Source organism: Hemibagrus wyckioides, linkage group LG09, assembly GCF_019097595.1.
Source record: "Hemibagrus wyckioides isolate EC202008001 linkage group LG09, SWU_Hwy_1.0, whole genome shotgun sequence".
Classification (NCBI taxonomy): Eukaryota; Metazoa; Chordata; class Actinopteri; order Siluriformes; family Bagridae; genus Hemibagrus; species Hemibagrus wyckioides.
Genome location: NC_080718.1, coordinates 19,087,783 through 19,104,208, shown reverse-complemented (window position 1 = coordinate 19,104,208; position 16,426 = coordinate 19,087,783). Strand labels below are relative to the sequence as shown.

At 36.6% G+C, this 16,426-nt stretch overlaps 2 protein-coding genes across 5 annotated transcripts; one reads left to right on the top strand and one right to left on the bottom strand.

Moving 5' to 3' along the window:
• Positions 1 to 258: 258 nt before the first annotated feature.
• On the bottom strand, positions 259 to 4,601 carry spata7 (spermatogenesis associated 7). Of its 2 annotated transcripts, none has more exons than XM_058398917.1 (11): positions 4,375 to 4,601; positions 3,912 to 4,004; positions 3,753 to 3,800; positions 3,037 to 3,158; positions 2,488 to 2,939; positions 1,911 to 1,947; positions 1,707 to 1,813; positions 1,553 to 1,603; positions 1,237 to 1,314; positions 1,105 to 1,162; positions 259 to 847 (listed from the first exon to the last, which is right to left on the bottom strand). In XM_058398917.1, the coding sequence occupies exons 1-11, from the start codon at positions 4,415 to 4,417 to the stop codon at positions 338 to 340; spliced, it is 1,599 nt and encodes a 532-aa protein (XP_058254900.1). In that variant the 5' UTR covers positions 4,418 to 4,601; the 3' UTR covers positions 259 to 337. The 2 variants fall into 2 exon arrangements, with proteins under 2 accessions (XP_058254900.1, XP_058254901.1); XM_058398918.1 differs by having other exon boundaries at positions 1,911 to 1,944.
• A 913-nt stretch (positions 4,602 to 5,514) lies between these two features.
• Positions 5,515 to 15,667, top strand: kcnk10b (potassium channel, subfamily K, member 10b). Of its 3 annotated transcripts, none has more exons than XM_058398638.1 (8): positions 5,515 to 5,675; positions 8,296 to 8,705; positions 9,372 to 9,461; positions 11,732 to 11,849; positions 12,854 to 13,014; positions 13,143 to 13,335; positions 13,946 to 14,088; positions 14,504 to 15,667. In XM_058398638.1, coding segments are annotated over exons 1-8 (1,734 nt in total). In that variant the 5' UTR covers positions 5,515 to 5,674; the 3' UTR covers positions 15,122 to 15,667. The 3 variants fall into 3 exon arrangements, with proteins under 3 accessions (XP_058254621.1, XP_058254620.1, XP_058254622.1); XM_058398637.1 differs by lacking the exon at positions 5,515 to 5,675 and adding an exon at positions 5,691 to 6,263; XM_058398639.1 differs by lacking the exons at positions 5,515 to 5,675; positions 9,372 to 9,461 and adding an exon at positions 5,693 to 6,263.
• Positions 15,668 to 16,426: the final 759 nt, after the last annotated feature.

Sequence of the window (16,426 nt, the reverse complement as noted above, 5' to 3'; positions counted from 1 at the left end):
TTTCATTGACAGTAAGTTGATATACATCGAAAATGTCACTATCCAAATGCTTAAGATCTGCACTATAATGTTCACTGTAACCTAATTACTGTATTTATGAAGCAGCTGTAAACTGGACAAGTGATGTTTTGTGCTGCAAAATAAGCCGTTTCTCATGGTTGTTACTTCAGCTGCAATGGGATTTTATTTTCTAACAGTTTTTTATTCTGACTTACCTAAATTCTACAATAATCAAAAGTTTCACCTGAAACCAGAAAATAAACACTAAGCAATATGCCTTTATTGTGAATACTTGCCTTTAGATAGTCAACTGAACACTTAAACTGAATACAGTATGTCAAAACTCATCATCACTAAGTTTCACAAATGACTCTTGTTCAATGACCTCTTGTGAGCTGTGGATATCAGACACATTTAGGGACTCTGCCATGTTTCTGCTAAGTTCATCAAGGACATCATCTGCACAGCTCTGATGACTGTCTCCTGCATTGAGCTGATGGTTTTCTAAATCCAAAGATATTGCATTTTCTTTTTTATGATCTTGTTCCAGGTCCATTAGGTCCTTTTTATCTTCTTGTCTAACTGATTTACCATTCTCTGAAATGCTGCCATTTACTGGTGTGGTATCTAATGTAGGAATGACATCAGGTTCCCATGTGTCCTTTAAAGATGTAAAAGAGAGAAAGCTGTTTTCATCCACTGTAAAATTTCCCCACTTTTGCTGAAGACTTGAGTCCTTGTGACTGTGTAATAAAGAACTTTCCTTGTTTTCAAGAACGGTGACAGAAGAAAAAGGGGGGGTTTGCAAATCATTCTGCAGTGCTTCCAGAAGATGGCGCATTTTGTCCTGGAGATTAAATGTTTTGGGTTAGTTTTATTAGAATTACAATCTACTAGCTGAAATGTGTAGTACCACTATTACATTAAATTTAATAAGTTTAATTAGCTCTGTTCATATTTTGTGCTTTTTTCATTAAAGAAAAAAGCACAAAATATGAACAGAGCTAATTAAACTGATTATACTCTATATTTTGACTAAGGTCTAGTAATGGTAAAGTACTGTCAGTCATGCTCAAGAAACAAAGTGTTATAAATAATACTCACTTCAGCTAACCGATGTTTATTCATGTCAATGTGACGCTCAAACACCCGCTGCAGTACTCTGTAAGAAAATACCATTGTTCGTAACTGGGAAAAGCTCTTTGTAAACAAAAAGATCAGAAAACTGAAACCAACCTGTCAGAATAGATGCCCCGTAGTATAATCTCATTTGTGACATCAGTAATAAACTCCAGGTACATTAATTCTTCCTCTCTAAAGAAAAGCACAAGGGGCAAACCTTTTCTTCTTGTAAATAATAAAAAAACATAACATTCTGCTTTCAACATTGTAAATGCAAGATATGATTGATTACAAACTCACAATATTAATACCTAAATGATGTAAATTGCTGGTATTAGTTGAACAACATTATTAACCTACAAGCAGCACAAATCTAAATTTAAGAACATTAACACCTTATGTCTGAAGACAAACGTGAGATTCTGCTTACTCTGCTGATACTTTTCTCATAATTGGGGACCTCATTCCATCTGGTGATACTCTGCAAAGCAAATGACAGTATTTTTATATGTCTTGTGAACATACTAGCCCACAGTGCTTAATAAAACACTATGCATCAAGTATGTAAATTATGTGCTTCTTACCTTGAGGAGCTAAGAAAAAAATCCCTGGCTGTGAATTTATTTTCAGTGTCATAATGTCCAAATACATTTGGTTCTTCATCAGACCACTCATGGTTAACACTGTATGGCTGTAAAAAAAAAAAAAAGGGCAATATTTAGCCACTAATAATAAGGTCTTATAAATATCTGTCTGTCTCTCTGTTTATATCTCGTTAGCAAATGTACCTGGGGTGAATCCTGTGCTGTTGAAGATCTTTGCCTGCTGCAGAGAGAACAGACATGGTTACATCAAGCACTAGCGTCAATTACTCAATTTTTTGTAAAAGGAGTGTGAATCATCATACAATATATCAGAAACATTGATCTATGTTTTTAAGACTGACTGGATCTAAGTAAGAGTTTTCTCTCCTGCTTGTGTGAGTACAACAAATAGAAAAGTCACCGCATGGTGACCGTGACCACATGTGAGGAGCCTATGAAAGGTCCCAGCTACATCACGCTCATCAACACACTATGTGATGGTGCAGATAAATATATATTAAGATTAGAAAAAAATCAAAAGAATTATATTTGGAATGTATTTACTTAATTTCTGAGAATGGGAATTATGACACATTCTACATCATATTTGGGAAGTGATGACTTTAGGAAGAAAAGGAACTCTATCTCTATCTTTATCACTATCCTTGGCAGTTCAGAAAAACACAAACCTGTACAGGGTACACTATGTGCATGATATTATGAGTATGTTTTCAAAAAAACTGAATAACAGCAAAAGCAACAAACATCTGAAATATTGTACCTTCTGTGATGATTCTCTAGTTGATTATATTTAGACTGTGTATTTTCTTCAGCTCCTTTCCTACTTGCAGGAGTGTAATACCGATAGGTTGAGAGAGTTGACTTGGAATCTGTTTTCAGAGTTCTGGGTGTGAAAGGCTTTTCTTGTGTGAAGCAGTGGGCATGTTTATGAAGAATATCACCACTGTAGGTTTTCTGTGTAGGGTCTTGAAAATTTTTAAACTTCTCCTGACTTGAAGATGTGGCACAAGAAAGAGTAAAGTGGTGCCTTTGAGATTTTGGGCTTCTGTAACTTAATTCTGAAGATGGCCTGCAATTCTGAGACTGTGCAGCCATTTGGGATGGATACACAATTTGCTTACAATGGAATGAAGTACTGAACCTGGGGGAGGACATGACAGAGTCACCGGTGTTAAAACAGGCACTCTCAGCACCTCGAGCAGAGGGTCTGGCCTGCAAAGGAAAAAGAATGTCCTTTAATTCTACACTCAATATTTGCACAAAATAGAATATATAAACTCACAATGGAAACCTGTGGACATCATCTTACATTTCTGGATGAGCAAGAGGTAATATTATCCAACCTGAGGCTCCTCTGTGAAAGGGACCTTGCTGATTGTGTCCTCACAGAGCCATCTTTTTTTATCTGTTCACGGCGCTTTTGGTCAATATCTGTGCGCATAGAGTGAAGATAATCATGAATTGTACGTATATACACCAACCAGGCATAACATTATGACCACCTGCCTGGTCCCCCTTTTGCTGCCAAAACAGCCCTGATTGTTCATGCACTGTGTATTCTGACACATTTCTATCAGAACCAGCATTAACTTCTTCAGTAATTTGAACATCTGTTAGCTTGGACCACACAGGCCAACCTTCGCTCCCCACATGCATCAATGAGCCTTGGCCGCCTACGACCCTGCCACCGGTTCACCAATGTTTATTCATTGGACCACTTTTTATAGATACTGACCACTGCAGACTGGGAACACCACACAAGAGCTGCAGTTTTGGAGATGCTCTGATCCAGTCTTCAAACTCGCTCAAATCCTTATGCTTGACCATTTTTCCTGCTTCTAACACATCAACTTTGAGGACAAAATGTTCACTTGCTGCCTAATATATCCCACCCACTAACATGTGCCATAATGAGGAGATAATCAGTGCTATTCACTTCACCTGGAAGTGCTCATAATGTTATGCCTGAGCAGTGTATACTAAGGTATAATGCCTTAGTAAAGGTAAGTTAGGCCTTATACTTACATCTTACATTACAAAGCATACTTTTGGGTACTGAACAGTCCACTGCAGCTGAATATGGGGAAACAAAAGATTACACACAGTGTTTACATGCGTCTTTGTGTTAATTGTATTCATGGTATTATGCATTAGAATACTGATGATATATACTCTATGACTTACCTTTTGCTGAGTACAGCTTTTTGTAATGAGAGATCATGTGATCTTCAATAATGCGTTGATTAATCATCTTGCCAGTCGAGCCAGGGCAGAGTGCTGGAAAGGCACCAAAGAGTTTGGGTCAGCACACTTAATATATACCTTATATATATAATATATTCCTTAAACTAACTCTACGGACGTGACGATAATTGTATAACTTGTTGAGCCATACTGGAGAGCTAATTAATCCCATTAACGAACACAGACATGGAGAGGAAACCAAACAAATTATAGAAAAAGGAGACAATGCAAATGTAATCTTTTAATTGTTTTACCTGACATAATAGTAGCTAGACCTGAGCATTAATAAAGCAATATACATAATATACAAAACGGTCAGCAGAACACGATTTCATTAGTAGAAAATAAATGCATTCTGTGTAAATGCAGCTAGCTCATTTGCTAGTACACCAGTGAATATTACCTCGCTTTCCATCCATGACTGGAAACACAGCCAAGTATCCCATGCTCAGAATAAAAGAGAACGATCGCTGTAAACAGCTACTTCTACAAACCTATACATTACAGTGTTTTCAACAAAAACATCTATAAATTCTCATGACTACCTAAAGGCAGACATAAAAGCAGCACATATTTCGAACTAGCTAGCTAAGTTAGCAACCCGCTACAAAGCTTCTTGGTCGCCATGATGGTTGCTAAGAGTGCGTCATTACGTATTACAGAGGCACGTAGCGGTCTCGCGCTCATGAATAAAACACGAGTGGGCCCACAAAGAAGGCGTGAAAATAACAGAAACCACCCAAAAAAAATCTCGTGAAAAAGAAAAGAAAAACCCGAATAATTAGACAGATTCATCTTTCCACTTTGCATTTTCAGTGCACATTTTATTTCAAATCTTCTCCTGAAATCCTTTAAATGGAAACATTTCAGTTTATTTGTAGCTAAGGCAGTAATCTGTGCAGGGGTGTCCAGGCAATTGTCTGTCTGAATATTTTATGTGCAGAATGGCTTATGGTCATTAAATCTTTCTGCACTGTGTTATCATTATTAATAGATGCTGTGCCTTAAGAGGGGCAAAGCACAATTTCATGTATTATTGAGTGGGAAAAAGGGTCACTAGGTGGTTCCTAGACCCAGCAAGGGAAAAAACATACATGCACTTTAATTCTTAACTTTTTAACATTTTACTTATTCACTTACTCATTCACTTTTAGAAAGAAAGAAAGAAAGAAAGCAAGAAAGTCCACTTAATGTTTAATATAAATGACATTAATTACATTAATATAATATAAATGTGTTATTACATGCATTACAGCTTAGTCTTTTCAGTGAAGAAGCATAATAAAAATATAACCTAATTTGGTCCAAAATTATCCTGTCTGGCTACTGGACAAAAAAATTTTGTATTCTTATTGAGATGTATTAGACATTCTTATATGCAATGTCATGCACACTACACGCTACAGTACCTGTTATAGTATAGTGTTATAGTACAGTATACTATATCGAATAGGTGGAGTACTATACTGAAATAGGATTCGCTTCAGTTCACTGAATGAAAATTGTTGTAGTTTGAGCCAATGTCTAGACAGGGTACATGAAGTGTCTAGCTACTGTGGTTGTGTACTATTTTGACATGCTATTTAGTACGCTAGTATGGGCTTTTGGGCGCAGCTGATGTCTCAACCCCCCACGTGTCTCCGGGAATAGACGCTCCTTCGGACTGGGAAATTGTCCACGCCGGTAGCATCCAACCAGAAACCAGTAAGTAAAAAGTGTTTGAAGCGCACACTGTGTCCGTTTTTCTGTATGTAACTCTATTCTGTTTTATATATTACACATCACGAGCTATTACATCGATTAAGGGTTTCACCAATGTGGTTTTGAAACAAAGTGCCTGAATGATGAGATGCATTAAGGTGCAGAAGGCTTTCTGAACACACATAACCACCGCCTTGTTCCATCTAATCTATCTAATTGGTTCGCTTTTTTATTTTTTCGTATAGCTGTATAGTGTGCTAATCAGATACATGGGTGTGATGTTGAATGAACTGACCACAGAGCCTTTATACAGAGGCGTGCACGGGCACGATGCGCGCTCCCGTGCCGACAGAATTACTACAACCTCAGACAATACATATTAAAACGATCAGAGGGCTAGCATTCGAGGAGCTGACCAGGGCTTTACAGATTTCCGCCTTGTGTATGCAAAGATTTTGATCCATCAAATGTAGCCCAACAGCTAAGTAGTGAATTCTCACACTCAATCTCGTTTGGTCGACTGAAGAAAAATCACGATGAAATTTCCAGTTGAAAATCCAAGGAAACAAGTGAATTGGAACCCGGAGCAAGGTGGGTTTTTATCCTGATTTGTTCATTTAAGAATAACCTGACTTTATGATTTTCATTTTTTAAATTGTCTCATATGTATACCAGCTTCTACTGCTATTAACATCAGTTTGGTTTTTTAGATCCTTTAACACCATTTTTATTATATTTACCCTTATACGTTTTTGTCCATGCAAATTCAGTTATTCATTGAAGTCCTAACCTGTAGATTTTACTACAAAATAGCTGTATGACTTTAGTCTAAATATTCAGCTTGAGTCAGAGTATTGAAACATCTATGGGTGGATGCTCTGATGAAACGTTATGCCCATGTGGTCCATAGCTTTCTGAAAGCATGACACTTTATAAATTATTATAGTGCACGTTTATTATAAAATAGAAAATGTAATATTATCTATTAGAATACAGATCATGTGAGTGTAGAGGTGTCTTTACTCTCAAGATAAAAAAAAAAATATAACAGTGAACTGGATTTGTACATAGAATAGTGATTTGGCTGTTCACCTGAAGAAGGAATTTAGTCAGTCTCCTGAAAGTATCTACAGGTTCTTTACAAGATCTAAACATTTTAATTCTTGATATAATACATGGTGTAATTATTATGAACTGTTTGACAATATCTGGATCATCTAATTTAAGTTTTGTTTATAATAATACAATATGAATGCTATCTAAGCCTTTAAGTTATTGTTAAATGTATTTATTATACTCATAGATCTTCACATGAATCTAATAAAGGGTCCCTCCCAATCCTGTGATAAAAGGATTAATATCTTGATAGAGGTGTAGCTTTCACCACCCTTACTTCCTGCAGTATTCTTGGGTCGATCAAGTTCATATACTGATGATCAGATGATAATATAAATCAAGAGCAAATCACATAGTTAAAAGTTAACAGTGATTAAATTAGGTCACATTAATCAGAGTCATGATCATATCATCATATCATCACATTAGTGCAATGTAAAGAAGGGAACATTTTAAGGGAACAACTTAAGAACATTTAATGTTTATGTGTTTTTTTTATATTCATATATTTAAAAGCAATGATATAGATGTACAGATTTACATGGTTATTAAAGTTTATTAAAGTAGATTTTATAATGTAAAATGAAGTTAAATTAAAATGCATATGGTTAGGCAGTAGTGTGGCCTAAATGAGAATTAGAAAATGGGTTTTATATATTAGTGAATGTAGATTAGTGATTATATATTAGTTATCAGTATGAAGAGTTTTGAAGGAAATATGTCATTTGCGTCACTGAGTCAAAGCAGGGTGGAAATTTTGCTAGCAGTATATCCTCAGCATTGCATCATTGGTGGGCTCGGACTCCACCCTCTTATGTGCCACTGAGAAAAACAATTCCCATAGGATGGCCAAGGGGGCTTGCTCATATGCATCTACTATGAACCATAAAATGCTTTTCTTTGTCCTCACCCTGTCCTCTACTTAAAAACCCTGCAGTATACCTTATTTGAAAATCAGTGTGGATTGGAGTAATTAGTCTCTCTTTGGAATCTATTCATGTAAGGAAAATAACAGTGATTTAAAATATCTGGAAAGGCATGGACTCACGTTTCAACTGAAGCTTTTTTTTGGAATCATTGTGATATCCAAAAATTGTACTCTAGGTAATCAAAGTGAAACTCTTAACAGGAGATGTAATGAAGCAACACATCAGTACTTGTGCTCCATGTTACTTCCAGATTTAATTATAGTTCACCAAGAGGTGGTGTATTTCTGTGTCCTCTTTTGCAAAGCTCTGATGAAGAATAGAAATAAATTCAATGAAGAGTAAATAAATTAATTATTTTCCCTGTGTTTTACTCTTTAAGCTTAATATTGTTTCAGACAATAGTTAAGAATAAAGCAGTAAAGACAATTAAAAGTGAAAAAAGCACCATTATGTTTATATTCCTGAAATCAATAGCTTTAATAGAGATATTTTTTTATTTCTGGTATTTCCAGTTGTTCATTAAGCTAAATTAACAGCTAACTAAATTATGCTCTTTGTCTGCCTTTCCCTCTCTGTAGTGGTGGTTCAGACAAACATGGCCCCTCCAAAGAAGCTGCAGCCAGGTGTGATACAGTCCTCCCTGGTTCAGGCCAGCGTAACTGCCATGCAGAATCCCATGGGTTGTGATGTAAAGGCAAATGAACACTGCCCCCTGCCACGGCTCTCCATCTCCTCACGCTCAGCGAGCATAGTGGCCAGCATGGATGCTGTAGCTGATGGCTCGGCCCTCCATTCTGTGATGAAGTGGAAGACGGTGCTGGCTGTGTTTGTGGTGGTAGTGCTCTACCTTGTGGGGGGTGGTTTAGTGTTTCAGGCACTAGAGCAGCCCTTTGAGAGTGACCAGAAAAACACCATCACACAGGAGAAAGCTCGGTTCCTCGAAGGGAACCCATGTGTATCACCTGCCGAGCTGGAAGCTTTAATCAAGGTAAGCACATTGCAAGTGGTTCTTGAAGAAGCACATCCATATGAAAATGACTAACTAAGTCATCTGTCAAGAACTGTTCAAAATCCTTTATCCAAAACTGAAAGTAATCATTTCAGTAATCAGTAGTCATTTAAATACTCACACCACACTGTGTCACAAGGTCAGTTTAACTGTAAAAACAACTTGTTTACAAATGCTTAATAGTTTGATGGAAACATTTGGTTTTAAGTGGTTCTATGAGTCATGCAGTAACTGGATATTTGGATATATTTTATTTTTTTTAATCCCAAACCATGGACAGTAATATTGAGTTGTTCCCCTTTTCTGCTGTATCTACCTCCACAATGTTCTGAGAAGGCTTTTAAGGCCTTTTAGTTTTAGTGAAGGGAAATCGTAATGCTACAGCATACAAAGACTAGACACCTTCATCTCTCTCTCTCTCTCTCCCTCCCTAACTATATAGTATGTGTAGTAATATTCAGTAAACATAATGACTTAATGCACTTAGATTGTTCCTGCCATTTAATAGGTCATTAAGTCATTAGGTCATCACTTGTCAATGATACTCATGCACTCACTGTAGAATCCCCTATATAGTTTTCTTATTGGAGTGTGCAGACCTCTTGACAGAGGGATATATGATCCTTTTTTCTTTGTCCCTTTTAGATATCAGTGCTCCTTCATTTTATATCATCAGGCCATTTAAGGTCTACTGAGAATAACCCTCCTTCTGAACCACCTTTGCTTGCAGTGAGAGTGAGTTTACATGATTCATCACAGGATGTTTTGATAGCATTAAATCATTTCAAATCATATTATGATCCCCCACTACTATTCTAGTGGGGGATCTAAATGTACCTATCTACATTTTAATGAAGGAAGCTAACAGAGTGGCCTCAAAAGTGAGACTGATCAGTTTCCGGCATGTACAAGCTATCTCCTGAATTTGATGCCATGTCACGCTAGTCATGGTGTGTTCCTCCCATCCTGGTGTGTGAGACCAGCTGGAGCAATGCAGTGTTATGATCCTGCCTGATGGAGGCAGTTAAAAATGGCACTTTTTCAGGGGGCTGAGCAGTACTGACTCAGAATGTCTTGTCTATCCACTGTCATCCTGCCAGGATGCTGTTTTTTCACCTGGGTGGAGAGATGACTCAGTGAAGACAAAGCATTCTTAATTACATGCTGTATTAGATGCCTCTAGCTCTGGTCTACTTTAACCTCTTTGCCTTACTGTAGTAACAATTACATGAATTAACATCCTCCTCTCTGTTTATAAGTGGTTTTAGTTCTTATTTGATTGATTGCTCTTTCCAATTTGTCTAGGCTTAATTACAGTCCAACTATAAAGTAAGGGAAGTGTTGTTAATGTGTAAAATAACATACTGTGTTAAATAAGGTATAAAACCCAATGAGACATGCTGTTAAATTAAATAAATCACTGCTAGGGTGTTATGATGTGTCCGAGCATGAAGATTATTTTCCTAGAACAGGGTGCCCTAAAAACAACATTTTTAATTTTTATTTATTCATTCACACAGCATCTTTCATTGTTTTTCTTTCTTTAAGTTAATAAGAGAAAAAAAACCCATCTTGTCCTGTTACCAAGTCCTATGTCCTGAATACTGTCCTGTGAAGGAAAATGTAAAGTTACAGCTTTACTTCTGACCCCCTGACTGTGATAAAGGACAGATGCAGGGAAGTCCTTCCAAATTATCTCCTTATATAAAAAGTCACCATTTAAATTACATTCCCATTTTTTAATCCGGTTATGGGTAGCATCTGCCAAACAAGTTTGTCCTTGATACAGGCTCAATCACTTATCACATGAGATGTGCAGTGATTTGTTAGCAAGCTGCCTGGGAGGAGGCACCTAACTGCACACCACATAGTTTTGTCCTTGTTACAGACTAATTTTGGTAATCTGCAGGGCTAAGATTGTGTAGTTTGCACTTAGGTTTACACAATTGCTGCTGAATGTTTTAAGGCAATGACTGCAATTACAAAAGTCAATCTCCATTCACACAAATTCTGACAGTGTGGTATCTCATGAAACAGCTTCATCAGAGAGTCACAGCCATCGTAGTCATAATCTCAATTAGATTTGCTAAATTAGGATTTGTAACTAATAGCACATAGCACAGTTTATATTTTACACAACTTTTAAAATGCTGTTCAACATCACTAAATGTTTTATGGTGTACACACGTCTTATTCAGGTAATGTGTTTTGTCATGTTCTGAATTATAGGTGAAAGACATTGAGGTGTTAATAATAATATTTACTCAATATGACTGGTAAATATGTAATGAACAAGCTTTTGACAGCAACACAATGTTAGTAAGAAGATTTTATTGCTCTGGTTATGCATGAATGTCATCCTGGCTCTCAAGATGCGATGGTGAATTAAACACACATGCATGTTTAGCTCCACAGTGTATTTTAGTGGATGTACAAAGTTCATTAACAATACTATGAACAACACTATATACCGAACACTGTAGTTTGATACAGTTTTAATATTTCTGTCAAATATGTAGATTAAAGTGCGAGTCAAATGAGAGGTATCTTTGCGGTTAGCTGTAATGTCCTTTGCTGTCATTCTCCAAGTAAATGAAGACTTATGTGGTCGATAAACCTGGGAGTAATATAAATGGATATACAGTATAAGTGTGACTGCTGAACAGTGTGGATTCTCCTGTTTCCTCAAAATGATTAGGACAGGAAAAAGAGAGTGAGGTTGTGAATCTGCTGTATGCCCTTTTCTTCCTCTTATGTACTGTGTTACATTTGTAGTGATGATATGACCAGAGATAGATCCTATTTTTATTTTAGCAGATGTGCCTGTTGGTTTTCTTGTTCCTCAATAGGATGATGACAGACTTGAATGCCCTTAGGTTTGATGCACTAAATACAGTATGTCCAAACATGACTCATATTGTATCTCAAGTTAAATGTTTCTTTTTTATATAAATTAGTAAGCTCTATCAATTATTGCTGTAATATAAAGCCTTTGTCCTCCTTAGCATTCAATAGATGCGGTCAGTGCTGGGGTTAGTCCAATCGGAGACACATCCTATAACTCCAGCCACTGGGACCTTGGCAGTGCCTTTTTCTTTGCTGGGACTGTCATCACCACCATAGGTAACATTTTGTTTCTTTCATTACATGTTTCCTGATGATGGACAACTCACAATTTGTACCACTATGTGCTCCTTCTCTTCTTTTACTTTTCTGTGGAAGACACTGGAAGTGTCCTAATCTGATTTATTTGAGTCATTTAAAAAATAATAAAAAAGAAGAAATAAAGAAATAAAAAGGAGTAACTGGGGGCATGTCATTTTACTTCTTCTTCTACTAAATCATCTCACACATAATGTTATGTGGAATCGTTCCTGTAATTGAATCCTGTTTGGTAAATAACAGCTTCCCTTTTTATCTATCCAAGCAGATAATAAACACCACAAACAAATGGAGTCAGAAGTGATTATGCATGTTATGTTACTCTCAGCGACCATTATCACCGTACATTCAGTCATATAATATGGACTGTGTTATAAACTCTTTGGATTCTATTTGAATTCTTGTTCTTGAAGCAGAGATTTTAAAAACTAGACACATGCTACATCATTACATTGAAATGAGTTCACACTGAATTCTCCAAAATCAGAATTACCTGTATGTCGTTTGCTTTATAGTACAATACTATCATACAGTAATAACTGTCTTATTACTGTGTATAATATAAGAAGATCTTTGGACACTTTGATTAAATTTGGAGTTGAATTGATTTTACATCAGATTTACCATCACTACAGAGAAGTGTTTTGTGGACATCATATGCCTATTTCATTAAATAAACAGAACTGAGTTGTTAAAAGACTATAGATGGCTATTGAAATGTTGGTTTTTATAAGTATGTCTCATTGCTCTTTGATGAGACTGTTATTTTCTGATGGCTGAAATGCAACTGTGCTTCCATGATCGGGTCTTCCATTCTTTTCTCTTCAGCAAACTGTAATTACTGCCATGACGTTTCAGTACAACCTAACAATTTACTTTCTTGCGGATCAATAGCTGACGTATTGCTGAGTAGGAGACAATATTAAAATAGCCAATTGTTTTTGTTTCTACACGCATGTATGCAGGCTATGGGAACATTGCTCCCAGCACTGAGGGTGGCAAGATTTTCTGCATCCTGTATGCCATATTTGGAATTCCTCTTTTTGGATTCCTACTAGCTGGCATTGGTGATCAACTAGGGACAATGTTTGTTAAGAGCATTTTAAAGGTGGAGGGAATTTTCCGGGTAAGCTTTATTATTATTATTATTATTATTATTGTTGTCTAAGTTATAGGACTTTTCTATAGTACCATGATGTTAAATTTTTGGATATAATTTTTTCTTGGCTATATTTGGCCTGTTTCTGTTTTCAGCAGAAGCATAGGCAGATTAGTCAGACTAAAATCCGTGTCACCTCCACAATTCTCTTCATCTTGGCCGGATGCATCGTCTTTGTCACCATACCAGCTGTCATCTTCAAACACATTGAAGGCTGGACTACCCTGGAGTCTATCTACTTTGTTGTCATTACTCTCACAACTGTTGGTATTGGGGATTACGTAGCAGGTAGAGTTGACTTTTCTGTCTAGTTTTATTTGTATTGTACATTAGGAGTGTACAAATATGTGTCCTGGGGCCTACCGTATATTGTGCAGAGCTTGTCATGACTAATCTCTGATTATTCTGATAATGTCTGATTAAATTCATCAGTTAATTCCCAGGTGTATTATAACAAGGAAAACATAAACACTGGATTTTGGGGATTGAACCTGGGCACCATTGTAATGCACGCACAAATGTACACTATAATGAAAAGGTTTTCTATTAGTAATGAGATAAAGTAATCAGTTTTATTAATTATTCAGTAACTACTCTGAAATAAAAAGGAACAAGAAGTTATCAGAGAGAGGAATATCTGGACCCATCTACAAGTCCTGGGAGGATAAAAATGAAATGCTATATCTTTTTTTTTTTTTTTTTTTTTACACACCTTGATGTTGTGATACAAAGAAATTCTTGAGGCAAAAAATATGCCATGAAAATCCAGACCTAAGTGTGTGTTGACTATTTACTGTTCAATTACGAGCAGCATTTAAAATAGTTTCAGTATCACATTAAAAACACATAGCAAATTCTTAGCTGTGTTAGATATTACATTTTGGCTCTTTGTTTTCAGGTGGGGACAGAATGATTGAATACAAGAAGTGGTATAAGCCACTAGTTTGGTTCTGGATCTTAGTGGGTTTGGCGTATTTTGCAGCAGTCCTCAGCATGATAGGAGACTGGTTAAGAGTCCTGTCCAAGAAGACTAAAGAGGAGGTATGATATGGAGACTACATTATTCTCATTTCTCCTTAATGCATCATCATACAGTTTTTCCTGATAATAATGGATCAGTTATTATAATTTTTGCATTAATAATTTTAATCCAAAATATATCATTGGTTAGAAAACATTCTGCTGAATAATGACATACAGTAGTTGATCAGTAGTTTTTAGTGGGTTTAATGGAGATGAAACCAACATAAAACCGTGCTTTTAGTGGTTTTAATGGAAATGACCAATAAAATAGTTAATTATGGTATGTCTATTAGTGGTAATGTGAAGCAAGTGGATTTGTGTTATTAACTTTGGAATTATTCTGTCATTTAGTAGAACTCCAGAAACATTAAGATATAGTCTTTTTCGTCAGACATTTTTGGATTACCATAATGACTGACTGTTTGCATGTCAGGTCGGGGAGTTTAAGGCTCATGCGGCTGAATGGAAGGCGAACGTGCGTGCTGAGCTGCGGGAAACTCGGCGACGCCTCAGTGTAGAGCTCCATGACAAGCTGCAGCGTGCTGCCACCATTCGAAGTATGGAACGTCGACGTCTGGGTCTGGAGCAGCGTGCACAATCTCTTGACATGCTCTCTCCAGAGAAAAGAGCCATCTTCTCTAGTTTTGACAGGGGTCGCTTCACCACATCCTCACAAGAGAGCATTGATACAAAGCTGAGCAACATCCGAATGAAAGCAGAGCACTATAACAAGCACACAGCTTCAGAGGAAAACATCTTTAATCGCATTGGCTCTCTCAGTAAGTTGGCCAAGCGCAACAGAAACAAAGACATGCCGCCAAATATAGCAGAGGACGCAATGAGACTCAGCAGCAACAGCAGCAACAACACACTGGCTGAAGAGAGACAGGATGAAGAGGAGGAGCAGGAGGAGGAGGTGACAGAGAAAGAGAACAACACCACAATCACACAATACATTGAGCAGCATGAACAGATGAATGGTTTTGTGCCTGCTCAGGCCAAAGAGAGAGAGAGAGAAAAAATTCTGGTAGAGAGAGAGCATCAGCCATAGACAAGTCAATGTAAATTGGCGGCAAGCGATTCATGAACGCCACAGAATGTGCCTTTCTGTTTTGTATGCTATGGCTCAACTCATTAAGATGACTCTTATTCAATGTGTCATATTCTCAAACAACTATTACATCTTAGTTTCCAAAAATGTGAACTATCAGGGATCATAGAATTGTCAGTGAAATCCTATCAACTATAAAGCATGCTGTATTTCTTTTCTTACGTTTTCAGAATTATTTACTGCTGTTTATATTGCCGGATACTGATATAGAAACATTCAAATGAGGTCTGTGACCATGGCTTTCCAGGGGCCATTTCCTCGAACAGAAACTGCTGATGCTTAGACTCAGTTACTCTGTGTTCAGTTGTATCTGAGACATACGTTTACAGAGATGTTTGGCTGTAAACTCTATTTGAGAAAGGTCAAATTGCAGACTGATTCAATAACTAAAATTCAAAAGAGTGGAACTTTGATATGAACTGTTTCTGTGCTGTTTCTTGTTGATCATTTGCCAATATTCCAACAATAAACAAGCTTACAGATAAAGATATAGAATTTCTATTTGTGAACTTATAATCCATGTCTGGCAGAATGTTCTATTCTAACAGGAAGAATTCAAATGTACATGCAAATCTTGTCCAAATGAATCATCTGTCTGATTCAATAACCTGTTTGACAAAAGAATCCTCTATTTCTGTTTAGACTTACAGCATTTGGTAGGCGCCATTATGCAAGCTATTCACAGACATTTTCTGCCCATTTAGTGCATTAAATACTCTTGTTTTTATTAGCCTATAAAATGAACTTTGACATGTTAGAAACATGCTCATATGTGACAAGTGCAGAATGCTTAGAAATAATGCTTTTATTAATAATATTTTTATTATTTGGAAAAATGCAGTCATATTATGATATCATGACCTTTCATTTACCTTAGATGCTGAATTATCCAGACACTCTGATACCTAAAACAGGCCTTCAGATATGATTGTAATCTGTTGCATCCCTAAAAGTGAATACAAACTTGAAATAATGAAACAGCACTTTAATTATAATGGTAATTAAACAATTCATCCAACATCCATTACTATGTTTACAAAATGGATGAAACCATAGGGATAGCTAGATTTATTGGAACAGTTGCTTAAAGAATGAAAATATGTAACTGATGTTTGAGTGAATTCATGTTTAATCATTTTGGCACATGTTTTATATGGTAACACTATGTAGCTTTGTTAAGGCAAGCAGCATGTGCTCTGTGGCTCAGTGGTACAAGTTCTATCAGTTATCAGGGTGTGTACAGAG